The sequence below is a fragment of the Xiphias gladius genome, chromosome 1 (assembly GCF_016859285.1).
Source record: "Xiphias gladius isolate SHS-SW01 ecotype Sanya breed wild chromosome 1, ASM1685928v1, whole genome shotgun sequence".
Lineage (NCBI taxonomy): Eukaryota > Metazoa > Chordata > Actinopteri > Istiophoriformes > Xiphiidae > Xiphias > Xiphias gladius.
Genome location: NC_053400.1, coordinates 27,612,694 through 27,633,741, shown reverse-complemented (window position 1 = coordinate 27,633,741; position 21,048 = coordinate 27,612,694). Strand labels below are relative to the sequence as shown.

The following is a 21,048-nucleotide window of genomic DNA, read 5'->3' as shown; positions in this document are numbered from 1 at the left end:
TACCTGAAGACTTCTGGTTACAAACATGGCTCCAGCTTCACACAGTGCTCCCTCTGCTTTTTTATCTCCCATCTTGAGAACGTCGCTTTTTCACATCACTTACAGCTTAAACAGCCTCTGTGCCTCTCTTTTCAGAGAAACAGAACTCAGGTGCGAAATGAGTTGGCCTCCTTCAAACACTTCACAGAGCATGAACACACATGAACACAGAGAATTAGACAGTAAAATTATTGTTTTTGGCCTTCAAGCCAGAAAGAAATACAGGCCTCTCACCTAATTAGTGTGGTTGTATTCTCTCTCACAGCTTCAAATACTTGTTCCTAACACCAGCTGTTTCCACACAGATGTGACTGTGCATATGAGGTATTAGCTGCTACGTGATGAAGCATTGAAGAGGTACGTCCTACGTCCTGATAAGGCGAAGCGGAATTGCGGATGGGATGTTGTCGTATCAGCGACAAAACACACTAATTTTCTCGGGCTTTTATAAAAAGGCATCATGGATATTGGTCAACGTTAGAGTTGCGTCTTATTTGTCAGCCTAGAGCAAGCATTACACCTTACAACAAGCCTTACATCAACTATTGGAAATATTTATTTCAGCCATCAGCTCATCGAATCTCAAATTCTTGAAAAAGCATGCCAATACAGTATTCTTCTGAAAATATCAAATCAGAATGAACAAATAACAAAAATGCACACAATGATGTATTTAAGGAGTAGACTGTCTGAAGCAAGTTTTTGATATAGGGAAATAGATGTCACATCGTTTGTCTTGTTTTTGATGTGTAATATCGTTGTGGTATGTTTTAATCTTCCCAAGAGCTTTTAATATGATCCAATACCTCTGTTGTGAGGAAATTGCATCCAAATTTCTTAATGTCATAATGAATCAAGGCAAATGCCCAGATTGAACAACACTGTGTCGCTTGTTCCATGTGGTAGACATATGCCACTGGTTGTAGGCGGCTGGCACTAATCAGACATTGCGTGCGTTCCAAGTTTGATTACCAGCTCAATCAAACACAATCAAGAGGAAAGTTGGAATGCAATCAATCCCTTGCAGTTAGGTATTCAAGCAATTTCTCAGATGTAAACAATGCAATAATAGAACCGAAAACAGAAGTAGTCAAAGACCAGACACAAATGTACAAAATCGTGACAAATCCAACAGTTTTTAAAGATCACAGAGATATTTTTAATTTCTGAACCACGCAGAAGTATTTCTCGTACTGCCAGACATTAGCAGACAGTGTGTTTCAGTGGACATTTTAGGGCCTTCTAGCAAATGACTTGACTTTTTGACTCTCAAGTGTAGGCAAACATGATTCAAGCAATTTGGTTTTCGCTCTTGGCGGTACGCTGGAAGGGTTGCAGACTTCTGCAGAAGGTTCAATAGCATTCCACGGCTTTCATGATAAGCCATAGCCGGTTAGTGCTAAGCCTGGGAGTGAAAACTTCAGACTGGCCAACAAGCTGTGTAAGCAGCTACGGGAGCTGACTAATTGAAGAAAGAGCGTTGGACTTAGTCCTGGACTAGGAGCTAGACTGTCTGTCCTTGCTGCTTTTGAGATAGGAGGACCACACAACCACGTCCACACCACTTTTGTTTTTGTTATATTATCATCTCAACAGATGATCGACACAACTTACTCAGATGACCTGGGTTAGAAGAAAAAAAAAAAAAAGACCAAAAAAGTTCCATAATTTCTTTGTTTTTGTACTAATCGAGGTAAGACTGGATGGATTTAAATGGGACTGTGATGATTTTTAATAAAAATTATGGTTTTCTTAATAAAGATGGTAATATTTGAATCTGTAAGGGTGTTATCTCTGAAGTCATCATGCAGAGGGATGATTACATTTTCAGTGAGTCATTAACCATGGGTCATTACGAAAACAAAATACTTTTTTGTCTAAGTTGAAGGTCTTTACAATCTTTTAATAACTGAGGTCTTTCTATTCCACGAAAGGTCTTTTAATAACTGAATTATCTGTGAAATACTGTTTATACACTATACCTACCTCAGGAACCTTATGGCACTCCAAAGCCATAAAATATAAAGAAACAAGTCAGAAATGTATCAAGTGCAAGTGTGGTACCCTTCGACTTGTCCCCTAATGAAAACCAAATGAACGCAAAAGGCACTTCGTACTCATATTCAAGTTTTGAATGTGTTTTCCTCTTGTTTTTTGACTTTTATGAGAGTCAAATTTATAGCCTTTGGCTATAGTAAAGAGAAAATGAGCGAACAAGAGCAAGTTAGCAGTTTTAATTTTCTGTCTAGAGCAATGCCATATAATGGAAGAATATTGACAAAGCATATGGGGCAAAAGTTATCTTTTACTCCAGTGGTGTCTATATTTTATGAGAAGTACTGTGCTATGTTTCCAGTATTTTTTTCTTTGTTGGAAGTCTATTGGATTGCAAAGGTCTCCTTAACCGCTACCATATGTCAAGTCTTTGTACCGCTGTCAATGAGTTAATGTAAGTGTGTTGCTTTCCAGACTCCGTGTGTGGTGATTGTGTGAGAAAGGGAGAAAAAGAAAAAAAAAATACACAGTGACAGAGAGAGAGAAATAAAGAAATAATGTATATGTCTGTCTGGTTACTCAGTTTGGGACTTTTTCCAAATGGTAGCAACACTGAACCCTAAGTCACTGATATATCTCCCTCCTTAAAACATCTTAATTGCATTATCTATTAGTTCAGCTTCAGAGGCATGTCCCTTGACACTGACATGATTCAGAGTCCGGTGAGGACTGGGAGGGAGGGGGGCCTTTTTTCCATCAGAGGACTTCGTAAATCTGCCCCAATGACCGGCAGGTGAAAAAATAGAGCATATGAGAGGCTCTGGGAAGGGGAACGTAGCTGGAGAGGAGACTTGGATGAATTAGAAACCGGTGGGGAGCTACCTGAAGAGAAGGCGAGACTGGGGCGATACATTTGTACGCTGAGGGAATAACCTGTGGAACTGTCTACTCATGCTTGAGCTATGCGACACCCACACAAAGTTGCACACACTTGTGAGGACTCTGCATTGTGCACTTCTATGAAATACACAAGACTGATTGACCACAACCTCAATCGCTCTCACTCCTGCTTGCTGTCATACTTCCTATAATTGTCGACCTCTATCAGCTGCTTTGCTTGCCTCCTTCCCTGACTTCATAGTCTTACTTGCCCCCCTCCCCTCTAATTTTTCTTCCTCTTCTTCACCTTGCTTCAGATGAAGAAAGCGGTTTGTGTGCAGACTGTGGCTGGCTGGAACTCTGCGCTTTGCACTGGAGAAGCCGAAATTTGAGCCCCTGTGCATTAAATGTTCCACTAGAGCAACAATTTCTGTGAGGGGAAATGCGGCGGGCCAGTGTTGGAGGATCCGAAGGGGGGGGGGGCTCAGTCAGGGTACAAAGGAGACAGTGAGAGAGAGAGCTAGGGTAATGGAGTGAATTGCTCATTACTATAAATAAGAACTTGCCCATTCTGGTGGTTAAATTGGTTTTGGTGCAACACCATATACTGGATTAAAATGTGACCACATACCTTCGCTGTAAGTCTTCGTCTATTTTCTCCTCCATCATTCTTATCTCTCTCCCCCCCTGTACATTCAGATGGCCAGCAAAGCAAAAAACAGGGAAGCAGAAATACAGAAATTAGTAACTGTGCAAAAGAGTAATGTATGTGCACCATGTGTGTGAGTGTTTCAAGACACAGAGCGACAGCGCCCCCTGTGGATACGCTTCAGTCCAGGATGTCTTTTATTGTAATTATTTTTAATGTATTGCAAGGTTCGGTGTTTTAAAATAGCAGTTGGGGGCTTGCTGTGGAAGTTGTGTTTTGTGGATTTATTGCAATGCCCATTACTAGTTTACCAGTGGACCTACAGATTTCTAGTCAGGGTTTAATAAACCCACAAAGGCAGCTCTAAGAACTGCTGAGGAGAGCATGCACTGACTCTGGATTAAAAGACCACACTGCAGCCTACGTCAGCATACGTATCCCCTGGTTGATTAAGAACCTTATTTGTGAAGTTTTAGCTATATTTGAGGCTACAGATGGTAATACATGTTTTTTTTGTTGTCTTATGGTATTTAAGGTGGGACATTTGTAGCCATTGTGGTCAACAGAAACATTAACCACTGAATATTGGTACATTTCGGTTTCTGAGATGCTGGATGAGACGTTTCAACCCCATGCGTCAGCTTCACTTCAACCATGAAATTATATTTACCCTGCAGTCTTTAAATTGCCTATGCAAGCAGCCTTTAGTCCGCAAGATTAGTCACCCCATTGACTGTTATTATAATCTGGTTTCTGTATGGTGAGTCAGCTGGGGGGCCGAAGCACACGGGCCCCTAGGTGAGCTAGGTGTCCATTTTTTTTTTCTAGTTGTTTGCAGATACTTGCCAGCTTTCAGTAAGGGGTAGTTAGCTTGAGACAGTGGCACAGTCGGTCGGTTACATCAGATTCATCTGCTTTGTCTTTTGTACCAGTCATCTGCTAGGTGGACCCATTATATTACAGGATAACACTGCCTCACACTAGTTAGTGGGAGAGTGAGTAATCAGGGACTCCAGTGAGCGCTGATGCGTCAACGGGATTAATAAAACAATGAAGGGAATCCATGTTCAAATATATTAGAAACTGCGAGGCCTGCTGGCAAAGTTTCAGGTTTCTAGACATCTAACTGCACATCATAGTGCTGCAAACTGTCGCTGGAAGTGCTGCAATTACAGGGTTTATCAGCTGTGGAGAGCACACACGCTGATCTATTACAACCGACACAGCAGTGGCTGAAGAACTGAAAGAATAATTCCTCAAGTATTTACGGAGAACGATAGGTCTGTTTTACAAGCTTCCAGTGGCACAGCCCATAGATAATTCTACATTTGTACTGCTTTTCTGTATGTATTTCCCTACATGTGTGCAAGCTATGCATTGTGAGGGGGTGGACACGAACCGGCTTTCATCTGCTGGAGAGAACAAAAAAATGTGAAAATGCAGCAAATGATCAAGCTCCATACAACACTGATGTTTAGGACCCATTAGAGTCTTTGTTGATAATGTCTTGAAAGCAGTAAATCATCATGTAAACAAAGTCAGTATTGTTTTGACAGCAATTACACACAGACAATTACAGAGTTTCAGTTGTAGCCTTTAGACCCTTGGTTGTTCTGGATGGTTTGCCAAACCAGCCTGAGAGGTGAGCGATAACAAGAAATAACCTTCATAAATCTAAATACATAGCTAAATATCGATTGGCCAGATGACCGGACCATTAGTGCAACTTCTGGCTAAGCCTGTGCTGAGCCTAATTTAACGTCTTGAGGGTTGGTCGTCCCGTCCCTCTTAGAATGAGAACTCAAATATTTGAAAGCCAATTCACAAAAGGTTCTGTTGACTTTGGTAGCACAACTTTTGGTCATTTAAAATTGTATCCTAAAGGCATGTGCCCAAGCTTTTGCACATGCCACCATTACTGTTTATTACTTTAAGTTCACGAACTAAAAACTAACAGTGCATTAACTTTTTAAGATTTGAAGGCTCTTTCTTTCAGTCTGTTTGCTGCAGGGGTTGTAGTTACTTCTTTTTACTTCAAAAATCAACAAATGATCTGCTCTGTGGCGACCAAACTTTTGCATACAACTGTAACTTTCCTAGATGCAGTGCAATTATATACAATATCATTCTTCTATAATTTTTGAGGAATCAATATTCTTGAACAAAAAATAACAATGTCTTTTCCCGTAACCTGATTTAAGAAATCCTGTCATATGATAGTTTGGTTATTGGCAGCTAATGATTGATTGATGTGACATCTATTTCCCTATTTATAGCCTTATTTTGTGTTTGTCTTGTAATTAGTGTTTTTGCATTCAGACTTTTGCATTGATGGTTAACAACCAAGTCAGAGAACTTAGCAAAGATAAATAAGTCATAAAAATCCACTTGTGTTTTTACAACACTTACCTCTGTTTTAAAGATATTGCAAGGTTGTGTGAAGATTTTTTTTAAAAATCTGGCTGGACCCAAACAAAACAAAAAAAAGATATCAAGGCTGGCCAATATAACAAGTTTCAACTTCAAACCTGCTTCTGGTCACCAACTTAGTTTGAAGAAGATTGTCTTTGGTTGCAAACAAAAACGGTCAAAAATCTTCATCATTATTGTGAAAGAAAATATTTTTTTGCTCCCGACGCCTAGAAGAACTGGAAATGTCTTTAAAACAGCATTAAATATTGTAAAACGTCTTAAAAAGGTAAATTTTGCTTGCATTGATCTTTCATGGGCCATTCCTGCTGATCTTACGATTATTCAAAGTTACAACTACACCAATAAAAAGGAATTGGCACAGACAGGGCTGTATTTTTCCACTAAGCAAATACTCTGCCTCTAATAATTTTATATCCAAAAGAATGTTTACGGGGCATCTTACTGCTCATTTATTTTATCATTTCATTCATCAGCACAGATGCCTCAATGTGCATAAATTGTTTTATAAATCTTGTTTGCCTTCCAAAGTTATCTATCTAAATTGATAGAGACGCACAGTAGCGAATACCTCAGAAAAACGGCCAAGGTTGGATTTTCTACTGTCTGCTTGTTGAATGACTTGACATTGGTCTTTCTTTGATTGTTGACCTCACAGTGTTGGTTTTCATGAAACTTACACTTACATTCTTTTATTTGAAAGAAATAAAATAAATTAATGGAATGATGACAGACTTTTATGGGTTCTTTACTATGAGCCCCACTACGCTCTGCCTGGGTTCCATACAGGGGTGATTTTGTTTTATCTCTTTATTGTGTGGAATAGAAACTTACGGCACATTGCCTGGTAATTATAAAAATTCACAACTAAAGATCATTTAAACGTGTTAGTTTACAGGCCTTGCTGAAAAAGAAGTCATTAAGTCTTCCAAAAGTCTTTGGCAATATACTGTATGAGTCAACTTGGAGGTAATAATATAATTTTACCACAAGAGGACAGCAAATTGCTAAATATGGTGGATTTCCCCCAAGTTAAAAGCTGTTAGAGAGTCAGAACAGTAAACAACAAGGAAATTACGTTCTTAATGAAAAACAGGTTTGCTATAATTCACTGGAACAGAGAGGAATCATGGAAGTAAAGAATACAGCTAAACCAGACAGTGACAGCTGTTGTTTGTTGTTCCATTTATCAAAATGAGTGGTGTTGACGTCTGTGGACATTGACTTTCACTATGAATATTTTTTGTTAAAGATGTTCCCCCCTCCCACCTCCATTTTTCTTTGCATGCAGACATGTGGTGGAACATGTGCGACGTGGTAGCTCCTCCAGGTCTACGGGTCCCCTATTTGCCACCACCACCCAGTGGATGATGTCTGCTCCTCGCACACAGTTTTCCAGGTGTAAAATGGAAAGATTACATACTTCCAACATCCTGAAGAATTGAAGTTCAGTGAGTCAGTGCTGTGGCCCAACATCTTCGTTTCACACTAGATCATGACTCATTTACTTACGTTCTCTTTATTTAAAATGGGCTGAAATACCAAACCTCTTGGGGATTTAACGAAAATGCTTTTTTAGAAAAAGGTTATACCGTCATGGTTCTCACTTTCCACCTAGTGTCTCTGCCAGTTCCGTGTTTCCATCGCCACCAACTCTCAGGTCCTTTCAGACCTGGCCACTCCCCCTCTGCCTGGTTTCCAACCTGCTGGTCGCTCTGCCCCAACACACACACACCTGTTCCCGTTTATCTAATAATCCCCTCTGTATGTATACCTCCCTGTTTCCACTCTCTGGTTGTCAGATTGTCTTTGTGCTCGTTGCCAACCTCTCAAGACCTTAGTTTCCATACCTGCCTGCTTGAGTTCGATTCTGTCTGCCGCTACTTTGTACTGTTGCCTGCCTCTGCTTTTGGGTCTTGAGTCTCTCAGAACATGTTAGATTCTAAGCTTGGTAACTCATTTATTTTAGCGCACAAAAACATTAATCCCTCATGGTATGTGTTTCTTATAATAAAGTACAACCTATGATAATATTATTTGAGATTTTATTAGCAACAAGGCATGTTTAATAATGGACAGCTGGGTTCTACCTTATCCCAATTTCAGAGACAGTCTTGTAAGCTATTCTCTTTCCCCATCCGTAACATGCATACAGACCCGGGAAATACTATTGTTCTAAGCAGGAAATGCTTAGAGTGGGGCCCCTAGATGACACTTCTAGAGACTCAGATGGAGGAGCGAGGTGACGACAGAATGACAATATGGGTGAGTTTGATAAAACCAGAATAAGACAGAAAACCATAATGACCTTTCCGCAGTGGATAATTCGTGTCATTCAGTATGGACTCCTCCGTCTTTATCTGTCTTTGTGACCTTTACTGCAGCATGTACAGACACTTGGAGGGCGCGCAAACACACAAACACACAAACACGAGCATGTACAAGTAGATGCACAAAACAAAGCCAGTATTGTGGCGGTGCAGCCACTAGAGAAGAGTCTCACACAGCCATGGCAAGTTAAGCCACGATAACTGAGTTGGAATCCTAGCCTGTCTCTATCATACCTCTGTTTAGACAATTAGTGTGACAAAGATGTCACTCTGAATGTAACTCTGCGAGTGTGGGTGGGTGCCTTTATGCTACTATACTTGTGTCCTTACGGGGAAGAGAAAAACATAAAAGTACCCCAAGACGAAGATGTCATACCGACATATTTCCTTGAGAGATTCATCTAGGTTTAAAACTTACGTAAGCATTTAAATTTAAGATAAGTGCACAACAACGGTTTGCGCTGGAATAAAGTTTAGGGTAAGAGCTGAAGTCATTGTCATGACATTAATAACATTATTTTTCACTGCAATTAATTGTGTTCCACGCAAACAAAAAAAACTAAACCTTTTAATAACTGATTTTGTTAGTTTTGAATTAAAATTTTATTAAAGCATTGATTTAAACCACAGAATTTGGTAAAATAACGAAACAAGATGATCATATCATCACATTTTGACTCCACTGAAGGTTGAGGAACATTAATCTTAAATTTTTCCTATAGCTTTAGTTTAAGGTTAGGTTATAGATAAATGTAGGAATTGGGTGAAGGGTTAAGAGATAAATGTAGTCAAACAGTGTCCTCAGCTGTACAACTTTTAACTTCTGTATATGTGTATTCTTGTGTGTGTAAATGCCAAGGTCTCTATATTGTTTTGTACAAATACCTAGATTCAGTGTAGTTCTGACTGAACTTGGTTCAAAACTCCAAAAATGTTCCTGTCTCCTCCCATCAGTGCCTGTGTCACTCACACACAAGTTTATATGACGTGCAGTTAGCTCCATGCCTGAGAAACAGACTGCGACACAGCATCCAACTCCCCTCCCTCCCTCTCTCTGTTTCTGCAGTCCTCTCCCCTCCTGTCCCAGGCAGCAATGCTCCCGCCTCCTCCTGCAGCCCTGCCTGACTGCTCATCAATAAGCTGTATTAGCCCATTACTAATCATATTGCGAGACAGAGAGAGAGAGAGAGAGAGAGTAGGGTAGCCAGACTTTGTGTGCATCATCCGTCTGTGTGTGTGTGTGTGTGTGTGTGTGTGCCTGTTTGCGTGTTTGCAGCTGGTGAGGGAGGAGGGAGGGGTGTATCCTAGCGGGGAGCTTTTCCCTGTTGTAGTAACCAACCGCTCGCCGACTGCCAGCCATTACTTCACTGCAGCAGCAATCACCCTCTCAGTACTTAGTGAGCCAGACACACTAACCTGTCTGTCCCCTCCTCTTTCTCTCTCTCTCTCTCTCTCTCTGCATATTCAGCAGAGCTGCCCTCCTCTCCTCCTCATCACGCTGCCACTCCTGCGGCATTGCTGTCTGCTTGAAGGGGGACACTGGCCTGCTCCTCACCCACTGATTCTGCATGACTGTCACAAAGGTAAGACCACTTTGGATGGGGGACAACTTTCAGGATGTCACTAGTGATTGGCTGTTGGAACCAGACATGAACGTGAAGCTCATTTCAGATATTATTCTCATTTGTGTGTGGCTTTTTTTTTTTTTTTTTTCTGTGGAGGAGCGAGGATGAGTTTTTGAGTTGTGTGGAGTTGCTGCGTTGAGCTGGGTTGTCAGGATGCTACTGCTCGAGGATGTGTGTTAATGTGTGTTAGTGTGACTGTGTTCCCATGACAAATGCAGTCTGGTTATGATAAAGCCATTCAAATTCTGTGATTGCATTCTGTAATCGGCAGTGTTTTACAGGCATTCTGGGTATGAGGAAGTTTTTTTTGTTTGTTTGTTTTATTTGCGTAGGAGCTATATAAACTTTATTTAGATGAGATTTTGTGTTCAGAGAAGAAATCAAATGCCAGGCCTGGCATATTAATACTAGACCGTTTCTTTCAGGTGCTGTAGATTTCTATAAGACTCTCTTTCAAACTCAGTGATCATACTGTATGAGCAGGATCGTTGAGAGATGTACTCTTGGAGATAATGTTTGGCAGGTTTGGTTGTGTGTTGTCCATTCCTATCAATAAGAATACCAGAGCTGATAAGCAGGTCCATACTGACTGGGTGTTGTGTTTGCTAGCAGCTGCAGGGAGTAAAATGTATCTCCTAAAGCCCCACTGTGACTATGACAAATAGGGATTTCTACGACTAATTAACAGAAAGACCATTACAATATACAAATTCTAGCATAAGTGGTTTTGTAAGTACTTCACAAGAAAACATAACTTGAGTATTTTTGGATTACGATAGCGTCAGTGTGCTTCTGTCATATTTTGACTTCTCCTTGATCTAGTTTGGCTCAAATTAAACCCCATTTGTACGTCGTTTTGGACAAAAGCGTCTATCAAATTAATAAATCTAGATGTAAAAGGCAAACCATTAAATTTATGGTTAAGACTTAGTATTTGGTTAATGTTCAGATTAAGGTAATGTAATCCTTGGGCAAATAGCAATATTTTTAAGGTTATGGCAAGACTCCTGGGAATAGATTGTAAGTCAGTGCAGTGTCCTCTCAACAAGAAATGTGCTCTGTGTGTGTGTGTGTGTGTGTGTGTGTGTGTGTGTGTGTGTGTGTGTGTGTGTGTGTGTGTGTGTGTGTGTGTGTGTGTGTGTGTGCGTGTGTGTGCGCGTGCATGCGCGTCTGTGCATTAGCAGTCTCAAGCTGATCTTAAAGTACTCACCGATTGGGCGAGTGTTTATGTGAAGCCAAGTGCGCATTGGTGGTCGCAGTTTGTGCTTAAGGCTGCAGCAGCCAGTTGAATCCTCTTAATCAATTAACAGAGAGAGGACGAGAGAGAGAGAGAGAGAGACAGCGACAGACAGAGAAACAGGACGAGACAGAGAGAGACAGAGGGGGGAAATTAGCACGCCTACTCCCATGTAGAGAATTAACCTGGACTAAAATAGATGACCTAGTGTATAACTGGACAATGGCCTATTTACTCACACTTATGTTCACGCACCTGCAAGTTTCACATAAAAGTTCTGTTAATACGGAATGGTGTAGTTTGTATTTCTGGCCTGAGATCTCTCGCACAAAACCACACAAATTCACAGACAGTGGCTCTCAAAGAACAATTTTTTCTGCCTGTGTGTGCGAGACATTGTGTGGGAGGAGTGTGCAGCTGTGTAGGTGGATATTCTCCACTATGAGAACTGAAAGAGGAAAAGGTCAGGTACTCGTGTGCTGGCTTTGAGCCAAAGCCTAAATCTGACTGTAGACAAGGCCAAAGGCATGGTAGAACATTTTCATGGATATACCCATGATTTTTTTTTTTTTGCCTATGCTTACAAATGGGTTCCAAACTGCAATTATGGAAATGAGGTGAGGAGGAAGGGGTGAAGAAGAAATAAAAAAGGGTGACAAAAAGACGTGCTTTGACATCCTTGCACAAAAAAAGGTATGAGAGCACATTACCCAGTCGTATCTAAAAGATAATGGGTGTGTGGGAGAAGCAGGGAGAGAGAGTCTAGGGAGCCGTTTTCACAGCTCTGCCTGCCAGCAGCACACAAGTCACCTTGGGAGGGATACAGGACAAGAGCTTCTATGCTGACGGGGCTAAACAGCATTCTACCCCTCAGCACACAGATACAGACTGACGATATTCTAGAGAGACAGTCCCTGCAATGCATACTTAGTACCACACCAAGATTTGCATTGTCTGGCCTGAGCTCTTACCCGTACACTGATTTGCAACGGGGACATAGGCCTTTACGGATGTAGAATAAGCACGAGAGTCATCCCTTTAAATTAGCCATGATACACGTATATTGTTTGTGTGTGGCCTATGAGCACCAATATGTCAACTAAACGCAGAATTAAGCACATTAGTGCATATAGAGGAGGAGTAGCTGCAACTCAGATTGTCTCCTCATCATCTGCATACCTGATTAACTAAAAGCTCAGTAGAAGGGTTGTCAAATAAAGCTCTTATGTGAAGTGTCTGTGCTCTAAACTGGTAAGTTATAAGCTACTATTTTACTCAAACAAACTACTTTACTCTAACAAATTTATGTCAAAAATCCGTTAAGTGAGACAAAGGGAGAAATAAAATGTCAATACATAACCAAATTTAAAGTTATGTCACATTTAGAAATAAGGTCATGTATTTTATGACAAAAAGGCAAATGTCAAGCAAGCAACAAGTGTCTGCAAACCACTGCAATACTGACTGTTGTGCGGGCTGCTATATGCCTCACCCATTGGATTTGGAGACACTACTCTACTGTTACTAATACTTCACCAAATTGGGACTTGGGGACATTTTAAGGTCTAAGCATATGCATGATGAGGTGCATGTGTTGTTGCATGCTTAAATAAAAAAAATGTTCACAAAATAATTTCAGTGTACAATCGTATCGGGACGTTCGGTGAAAAACAAAAAAAACAAATTACATCCTGATCATCAGGAAAACCTCACAGTGGTGGTGGTCCATGAGATTTTTGATGTGAGTTTAATCTTACAACAGATTCTGACATTTTTACAGATCAAGATATGGTAGCTATAAAGCATTAACATATATTGGCTATTGTTCATCCCTGAACAAGAGCATCCAGGATCAATTTTCCAAAGCAGACGTACTTATGTTCAAACTTTACTAACAAGATTAATTATCACAGTGGTGGTGAATCGAAACCTATGTGCATATACAGGTGGTAGAAGTTGCCAGTCTAGGATGCTGTTAGTCCTGATATATATCTGAGACGTATAGCGGCTAATATTCTCTGAAAGGTATTTACTTTGATAGACAGATCAACAAACAGAAAAATAAACTATCATTCACTTCTCTCACAAAATGCTGACATAATAGAAAATTGTGTGTTTAAATCCACTGCCTTTGCTTTCAAACCTGACTCTACTGGTCTGAGTCCTATGTGAGACGGGACCATTAGCTCTTTAGCCTTTTAAGACCAACGCTTTAGTCTACTGGCAGTCTTTTGTTTGGGCCTGGAGGTTTATCCTATATATTGCTTCCAAATACCAATAATACCTCAAATTGAAAATCCTAATATGATTAGTAAAATACCTGAGGGCACCGCATCCCTAAAATTGCAGGATGATGTTGTTGTACTGTAGGTTTATGAGCAGAATCTACCCTCTGTGTGTAACTATGCCAAGTGCTGCGCATGTGTGTGTGTGTGTGTGTGTGTGTGTGTGTGTGTGTGTGTGTGTGTGTGTGTGTGTGTGTGTGTGTGTGTGTTGGGGGGGGGCAAGGACTTGTAACACTGCTGAGGAGTTGCTAAGGAAATGGACAATGCACCACTTTTCATGAATCAAAGCGCAATCAAAACAGTAGGAGAGATGGAGGATGTCATGCAACACAGACCCTTGACTCAGTGATATTAGTTACTTGGTATGCATGTTAGTCCACTAGCCCTCCATGACACCCCACAAATATTTATTCTAACTCAACTTATTCAGTGTTTGTATTCTGAAGGCTGTATTGCAAAACCTACTGACAGTCAACAGAAAACCCCTCTTGACCTGTTTTTCCTTAAAGGTCAAACTGGCGTAATGGCATTTTTTTTTTTAATGCTTATTTAGACAATGACATTTTTTTTCTACCTTTCCAGCCTGTCACTTCCATTTATTTCCACTGAAATCATCATGCATATAAAGTACTTGAAGTCTGCTTGAGCTTCGGTAGTTAATCCATCACAGTGAACTTGTCTTGTTTTATTTTTGTCAGTGTTACCTTGCGATTATTGTAACTTATCTACAGATTATTGATGCTCCAAATCCTTTAGACTAGAATATTGAAACGAAAATAAAAGAATTTTTTTTTCTTGAGTGAGATGCTCAGTGCTGCATACAGCATGCTGCTCTCGGTGGTGTAGCAGAAAACTGCCAACACAGCTGGCACATCAGGGCAAGGCATGAGGTTATTATTACTGTATCCGCACACTCTGTTCTCATCTGCTTTGTGATTATGTGTTTGTCTGTGCATACATGAGTGTGTGGACATGGGCGGGAGTTGGCAGACACATTATGTGTAGGTGGATGGTAACTTCCATTACTACTAAATTGGCACAGAGTAGGAGAGATTTTGTGAAACCGGCAAAAAACCAAACCTATTTATCTGCTGTTTTTTTGACCTTAAACTGTGTGAATGTGTGTCTGCGTCCACAAGGCTTGAATTGATCACAAAGAAGGCAAGTGAAATTCTACCATGACATAAGATAAGAGTAGGAACAACAAACCCATACAGTAAGACTATTCGCCTTTCAGTTCGTTCCATAAAAGACCACGTCAGTGTCCTCCAGCAACACAGGGGGCAACAGAGGCTGGCTCTAGCATTGATCGTTGCCCTGAGTTACCTTCCCGTCAGTTTAAGTTTCGCTCTCAGGCCACAGGGCTCATGGGAGAGGCACAATGGCCACAGTGGGATTGCTCTGTGAAAGAAACTGACCCCTCCAGAAGACTGAGGTCACCCAGTCCTTCGTCTGCCGAACAACCTCCTGCCAGAGGCTTCAGGCAATAAAAACCACAGAAGGATTGAATTCTGTTTCATATTCAAAGCAATTTTCTGAGCATTTAGCAAACTATTCAAATGTGCCACAAAGCATAACAGCAAATTGCTGGCATAGAAATAGTTGTACAGACCATTTGGACCATTCTGTTGAATACCCCCTGGATCAGAAAGCTGTGATTTGCACAGCGACCCCTTAAACGGTCCAGTTGTTTTTGGTTGGATACCACAGTAAGTGCAGTGTGCCAGGTCCGGGAAGGGGGGTGGGAAGAAGGACAGAGGGACGCTGAAGGAGGAGCGACCAAGACAGCGAGGGGGAGACTGACCTTTGGAGTACCCCTTTATGTTCCTTGAGACAAAGATGCTCCCCGGCTAAGACTAAAGGGAGTCCATGCGATAATAAACGAATGTTCCCGGACGACACACATACACACTCTGTATTACTGTACTTGCAATGCCCTAATTAATTATCCTGCTCATAACTCTAACCTTAACCATCCGAACTTTAACCCCCAAACTAAAGGCCTAGTCCTTAAATAAACTGTTGAAGATGGGAGGAGCACGCAAATGTACTCCTACTGCAAAAATGTCTTGAAACTGTAGATATAAAACTCAGTCATCACAAATTACAAGAACACACACAAGGCGCATGCATGTTTCTCTCTAGCAAAGGCTTTACAACTAACCTACTGACGTGAATTCTGCATAATTCGAAGTTACATTCCAGCTGTGTTAAGTGTGTTTGCAATTACATATATGCAAACACCCCAGTTATGAAGGACGCCCATGCTGCTCTGATGCCAGGCACACATATGTGGTTGGAGAGACATCTGAAAGCTATTTTCAGCATGTTTATGGTATAGCTTGTGCTGCTAACTGTAAGGCTGTTAAGGCCCTCACAGCGTAAAACGATTCAAGATTTGTTTCAAGATATGCACGTTTTGAGAAATCTCAATGACTATCCTGCTTTATTTTTATATGCTTTTATGGTGATTTTTATTTGTCCAATCAAAATGTAAAAATAAGCATTTGCTTTCAAAAGGCTGTGCATACGTTCACACACAAATCCAGGCACTTCCCCACTCAAACTGTCTAAATTCGTTACTCTGGGCACCTCGCCCACCATAAATCTTAATTGAGCCTGCTTTAGACCAATGGCCATTTGTCAAGCTTAATGTTTACCCGCACGCTCACTCACACACACCGACACACAGACTGACACATAAAACTGGGAGCTAAATTGCTAACCTAGCAACCCAAAACCTGTGATTCCTGGAGTAGGGAAAAATACACAACAGCACAGCAGATTAAGAATAGTAAATCTAGAATTAAGCTTTTTTAGTTTCTTATGTTCACTCTAAATGGAGCAGATAAAAGAATAACATGGGGAGAGAAAGTTGTGTGTGTGTGTGGGGGGGGACAAAAAGTGTGAGAGAAAGGAGGAAAAAAAGGGGGAATAGTTGTAAGAAAGCCACAGAAAAGCATTCACCACAGGAAGACATTCAGATCTCATGAGATCATTGCCTGTCAGAAAGCTTCCTTACCCTGATCACTGTGTGTGTGTGTGTGTGTGTGTGTGTGTGTGTGTGTGTGTGTGTGTGTGTGTGTGTGTGTGTGTGTGTGTGTGTGTGTGTGTGTGTGTGTGTGTGTGTGTGTGTGTGTGTGTGTGTGTGTGTGTGTGTGTGTGTGAAAAGCCTGAAGTCCATTTCCAAAAGAGTTGGGAAACTCTTCTTTCCTTGTCACACTGCATAAATCATTCCTCGACTGCAAATGCATTCACACAATCCAGACTCTCGCAATAGGTGACTTTCTCACCAAAGTATTAAAGTATGACTTGGATTCATTGCGAAAAAGTGCACAGGGGAAAGCTTTGTTGTGGCTCTTGTTGGATAAAAGTGTTCATTTTTTGAGTCCCCTTTGGGAGGTTGCTGAAATAAAAGAGGATGGAATCATGGGAAGTTATTTGTGAACATCCTCCAGCTGAAATAAAGACACAGGAGAGGGTGACCATTACCAGCATCCTCATTTCCCCTCCAGCTGAGATTAGGTGCACATCTCATTGAATGTGTGTGTGTGTGTGTGTGTGTGTGTGTGTGTGCGTGTGTGTGTGTGTGTGTGTGTGTGTGTAGAATCAGGACATAGGATGTGTTTCCTGTTTGTGAGTCTGGGGACAAGGCAGTAAGTGCACTGAGCCAGATGGGTGTTTTACTTTGTATGTGCAAAGTGTATGATTGTGAGTAAAAAAAATGTGTATTTTGTACCGTGATAAATGCTCATAGTCTGGTATTCAATGCATAAGCACTCAGATAATTACTTAATTTCAAAAAAGCTTTAGTTTCTTCAAGAGCTTTGGAGAATATTCATTTGCATTAAAAAAAACGTATTTATGTCACCTCATTTGAATTTTTTGAATGTATGAAGAAACTGTGACATCGTATTATCTGAAATTATTTGTTGAGAGTTTCTGCAGTTAATCACTCCGCTAGATAGATTAAAACACTCCATCTATCCACTTCTTTCCTTCTGAGCAATTCTCCTTTCTCGTCCTTCCGTCCTTCCTCTCCATCCTTTCATCCACTCGACAAATGTTATACATATCACTATGAAATCTTTAATTTGTTCTTGTCTCTTGTCTACTCTTACATGTATCATTTTGGCTTTGATTCTGTATTACACCTTAAAGCTGCAGTTATCTGTTTTCTTTTTTATGCCTCGCTATGTGTCTGTCTTTGTCTTTATGTGTGTCTTTTTTTCTCTTTCTCTAAGTCCCTCTCTTGTTTAGAGGGTCCTAAAATTCCTGAAGCCATTACACCAGAATTATAGTGACACTCTCTTGTCAGATAGTCTCTGGCTTCAGCACATTGAAACAGACTGACTGGCTTGCAACAACTGTAAGGATGTTAGTTATATCAGAATGTCCAGTGGAAATAAGTAAAGGTGACTATCTATCTATGACAGCGTTATTTATGACAGAGATGAGTTCATTTTAGTGGAATTGTTATTGTGTGTGTGTGTGTGTGTGTGTGTATATATATATATTATGTACATACATATATATATATATATATATATACATATTATATATAATATACATACATATATGTGTATATGTAAGTATATGTATGTATCTGTATATATGTGTGTGTGTGTGTGTATATGTATGTATGTATATATGTATATGTATGTGTGTGTTTGTATATGGCCATAAGACCCACATTGTATTGAAATGGAATCATCCACAATCTGTTCCTTTAGGCAGTCACAAAGCAAGTGAAATGACTCAATAACAGGCGTTTAGTACACCGAGCTCTTCCCAGTTAAAATGATCCTGTTTAGTGAACAGAGTCAATGAGAAAGGAATGCTCTCTCATTTTTCTCTTAACTATCACTACAGTTGCCCATGTGAACCTGCAGTGGTCGGTACATGTCACCCGGGCAGGCCGTCGCGGTGCCACCGCCGTGAGAATCAGGGTGGTCCATCTTCCCACTGAAACAGTGGCTTTCTGGCTGGGAAGCGTGATGAATGGCACGGAATCCGCTTGCGTAGTTTTAACCCACATCGCATTCCCAAGCAGGAGGAGGCTGACAATGGCAGTGCTGTATGGTGTGTTGTGTTTCATTTCTTGTGCAATGTCAACTCACGCTTCAGATATGTTCGGTCATTGATGCCGATGCCTTTATGTTTCGTGAATTGTTTATTTCTCACACGTGGTATGGTGGTCAGGTATGACATACTGAAATGCCTTATGCTGGCAAAGCACTGGCTCGCACATGATCCATGCCAGATTTGGACATACAGATTATGAATTTTATCTCTGTGTGTATTATGCTGAAGGGGAGAACTACTGTATATTCTACATTGAAAGAGACAGTGCTGAAGAGCTGAGTGAGCAATGAGTGTGGAGTGGGGCAGCGAGTGAGAGCACGTCCATAGAGGATGATACTACCACCCACACTCTCTCTATCACACACACACACACACACACACACACACACACACACACACACACACACACACACACACACACACACACACATACGCACACAAACACACAGACATCCGCATTGGAGTTCATCGGGGTCAAATTCAGCTCTGTACTTCGCCTATGGCCACTGATAGCAGTGTAAATATAGAGATTAGTCTCTGTAGCTCAAAATACTTCATTTTTTTCATTTCCTTCACTCATGTGCCTTCTTTTTTACCTCATGCCTCTGATGTTCCCTTTCCTTATATATGCTGATCTTATTTTAATAACCATGCTAAAATCTGTGCTAGAGTCTGTTCAAAACAGTTAAAAATGAGATACACAAACAGCATTCAAATTAATTTAACAGGTAGTTAGCCATGTTGGTTCGTTGCTCTAAACAAACTGATGAGCCCATTTGGAGATCCCATAAACCATAAATACATAAGCCTCTTATAAAGGCTGCAGTGCAGTTGAGGTTTGGAGAGATCAGGTGCCAGGTGGCACAGGGGGCGCTGCAGAGACCCGGGTTCAGCTCAGAGGCCCTTCAGACTTGGGATTCAACCATTGCCGTGTAAAAGAGTGTGTTCTTCTTGCCGCACTAGTTATTCCTACTGGTTGGTTGGGGTGTCCTGCGGAATTGAACATGATGCAAATAAAGCAACAGAGCAATAAGCCCTTCTGGTGATCTGTGGGAGCAATGAAGCTCCCTACAGATCACAGGGGTCTGTACGGCAGTCTGCATCCTCCTCAGACCAACAGAAAAGCCAAAAAAAGACAAGATAAAAAATTTATTTTAGAGCAGGGTAGGGCATTGTACATATTACATAGAGTTGTAATATTAAAGCCACCATTCTGCATGTATATACTAAGTATATAATATTAAAAAGTACTTGAAAACGTTTGTATAAGCAGCGACGTGACACTGCATCACTGGGGTTGATTTATACTGGAAATAACTGCACAGAACTATTACTATTATCTTCTTCCCTCTGTGTTTTTGCCAGATATTTTTCATCACAACTGAGAGACATCAGTATAAATGTCAATCGGTCCTTATTTTCAGAGAATTTGTTATTAATTCCAGATGTCTGGATTTCCATGGCTGTCACCATGGTAACACAGTGGGTATGCCTGTCTGTCTTCGAAGGAGCAGTCCAACAGAAGAGGTGAGAAACAAAGACGCTTTAGAAATTATTGGACATTAGAATTCGTACTTCCCCAGTCATGCCAAACCTGGACTATTCTCTGCTACTTGTGGAATCATAACTTGAGATAAAATTTCACCATAACACTTTCAACACATTGTATGGCATTAAAAAAAAACATGCCGACGAATTGCCCACTCATGCAGAATTCTATAAAAGAACAATTTACATGCCTGAGGCAATTTTCCGAGGACATTATCTTGTACCCGCGAGTTCCTTTGTCTATTTTGATTAGAGAGCTATAACCTTGTTTCTAGTTTAGTTAATAGTTACTTTAAGCAGACACTTTTATACTCTTGTGTTGGCTTTTTGATAGGGAGGTCTGTGCAGTTTTGATGTGAGGACAATAAAGCCCATTGCTCAGGGAAATCCTGTGGAAACCCAGTGTATGCACATTATCTGTTTGTAATTGTTTATTGGACGGATTTGCCAACTGAGAGCCAGCTATGTCTGCATTCCTGCCCCTCGCTTCTCCACCGTGGGCGCGGACTGCAACTGAGAGGGTTTGCTGGGCCTATGCTGATGTACCAGGTCATTTATTTACGTAGATGGTTTGTCGAAGGAGATGAAGTGGAAAGGAGGACAGTAATACATGTCAAAAACGATGAGGAAAAGGGAGGGTGAGGAAAACACGCACAGACCTGATCAAAACTTAGCATGATTCAAGGCATTGCTAAAGAAACATGGGTAATTAACGTTGAAGTGTGCTGTGTCTTCTCCTGTCTGTTTCATTGCTATCATCCACAGCAAAACTTGATTAATGGCACATAAAATAACGTTTTTGCCAATGTTGGGTATAGATTTAGATAATAATTGGGTAAAGTTATGTAACTAAAAGAAAGTTAAAATTTAGGAAAGGCTGTAGTCATGGCTAAATAAGAAAAACTTCAAATTAAAAATGAAAATGTAAAGGGTTGTTTGGTATTGT

General features: G+C 40.7%; 2 protein-coding genes across 8 annotated transcripts in view; one reads left to right on the top strand and one right to left on the bottom strand.

The window, feature by feature from the left end:
• The window catches only part of itga11a (integrin, alpha 11a), a 66,643-nt gene extending 58,991 nt beyond the window's left edge, over positions 1 to 7,652 (bottom strand). Inside the window, exons 1-2 of one of the 2 annotated variants that reach the window (XM_040136893.1) lie at positions 7,585 to 7,652; positions 3,545 to 3,600 (exon numbers count right to left, since the gene is read on the bottom strand). The gene's annotated coding sequence lies outside the window, so the exon portion shown is untranslated. Of the gene's footprint in view, positions 1 to 3,544; positions 3,601 to 7,261; positions 7,391 to 7,584 lie in introns of those variants that run through there. The other variant, XM_040136921.1, reaches the window with a different exon arrangement.
• A 153-nt stretch (positions 7,653 to 7,805) lies between these two features.
• The window catches only part of coro2ba (coronin, actin binding protein, 2Ba), a 46,635-nt gene continuing 33,392 nt past the window's right edge, over positions 7,806 to 21,048 (top strand). Inside the window, exons 1-4 of one of the 6 annotated variants that reach the window (XM_040136097.1) lie at positions 7,806 to 7,986; positions 8,148 to 8,257; positions 9,791 to 9,905; positions 20,000 to 20,081. Coding sequence is in view for 5 of the 6 variants with exons in the window: in XM_040136088.1 (XP_039992022.1) it covers positions 9,891 to 9,905 (15 nt within the window). In the remaining variant the exon portion in view is untranslated. The remainder of the gene's footprint in view (positions 7,987 to 8,147; positions 8,258 to 9,790; positions 9,906 to 19,999; positions 20,082 to 21,048) is intronic. The other 5 variants (XM_040136088.1, XM_040136072.1, XM_040136080.1 and 2 more) reach the window with 5 other exon arrangements.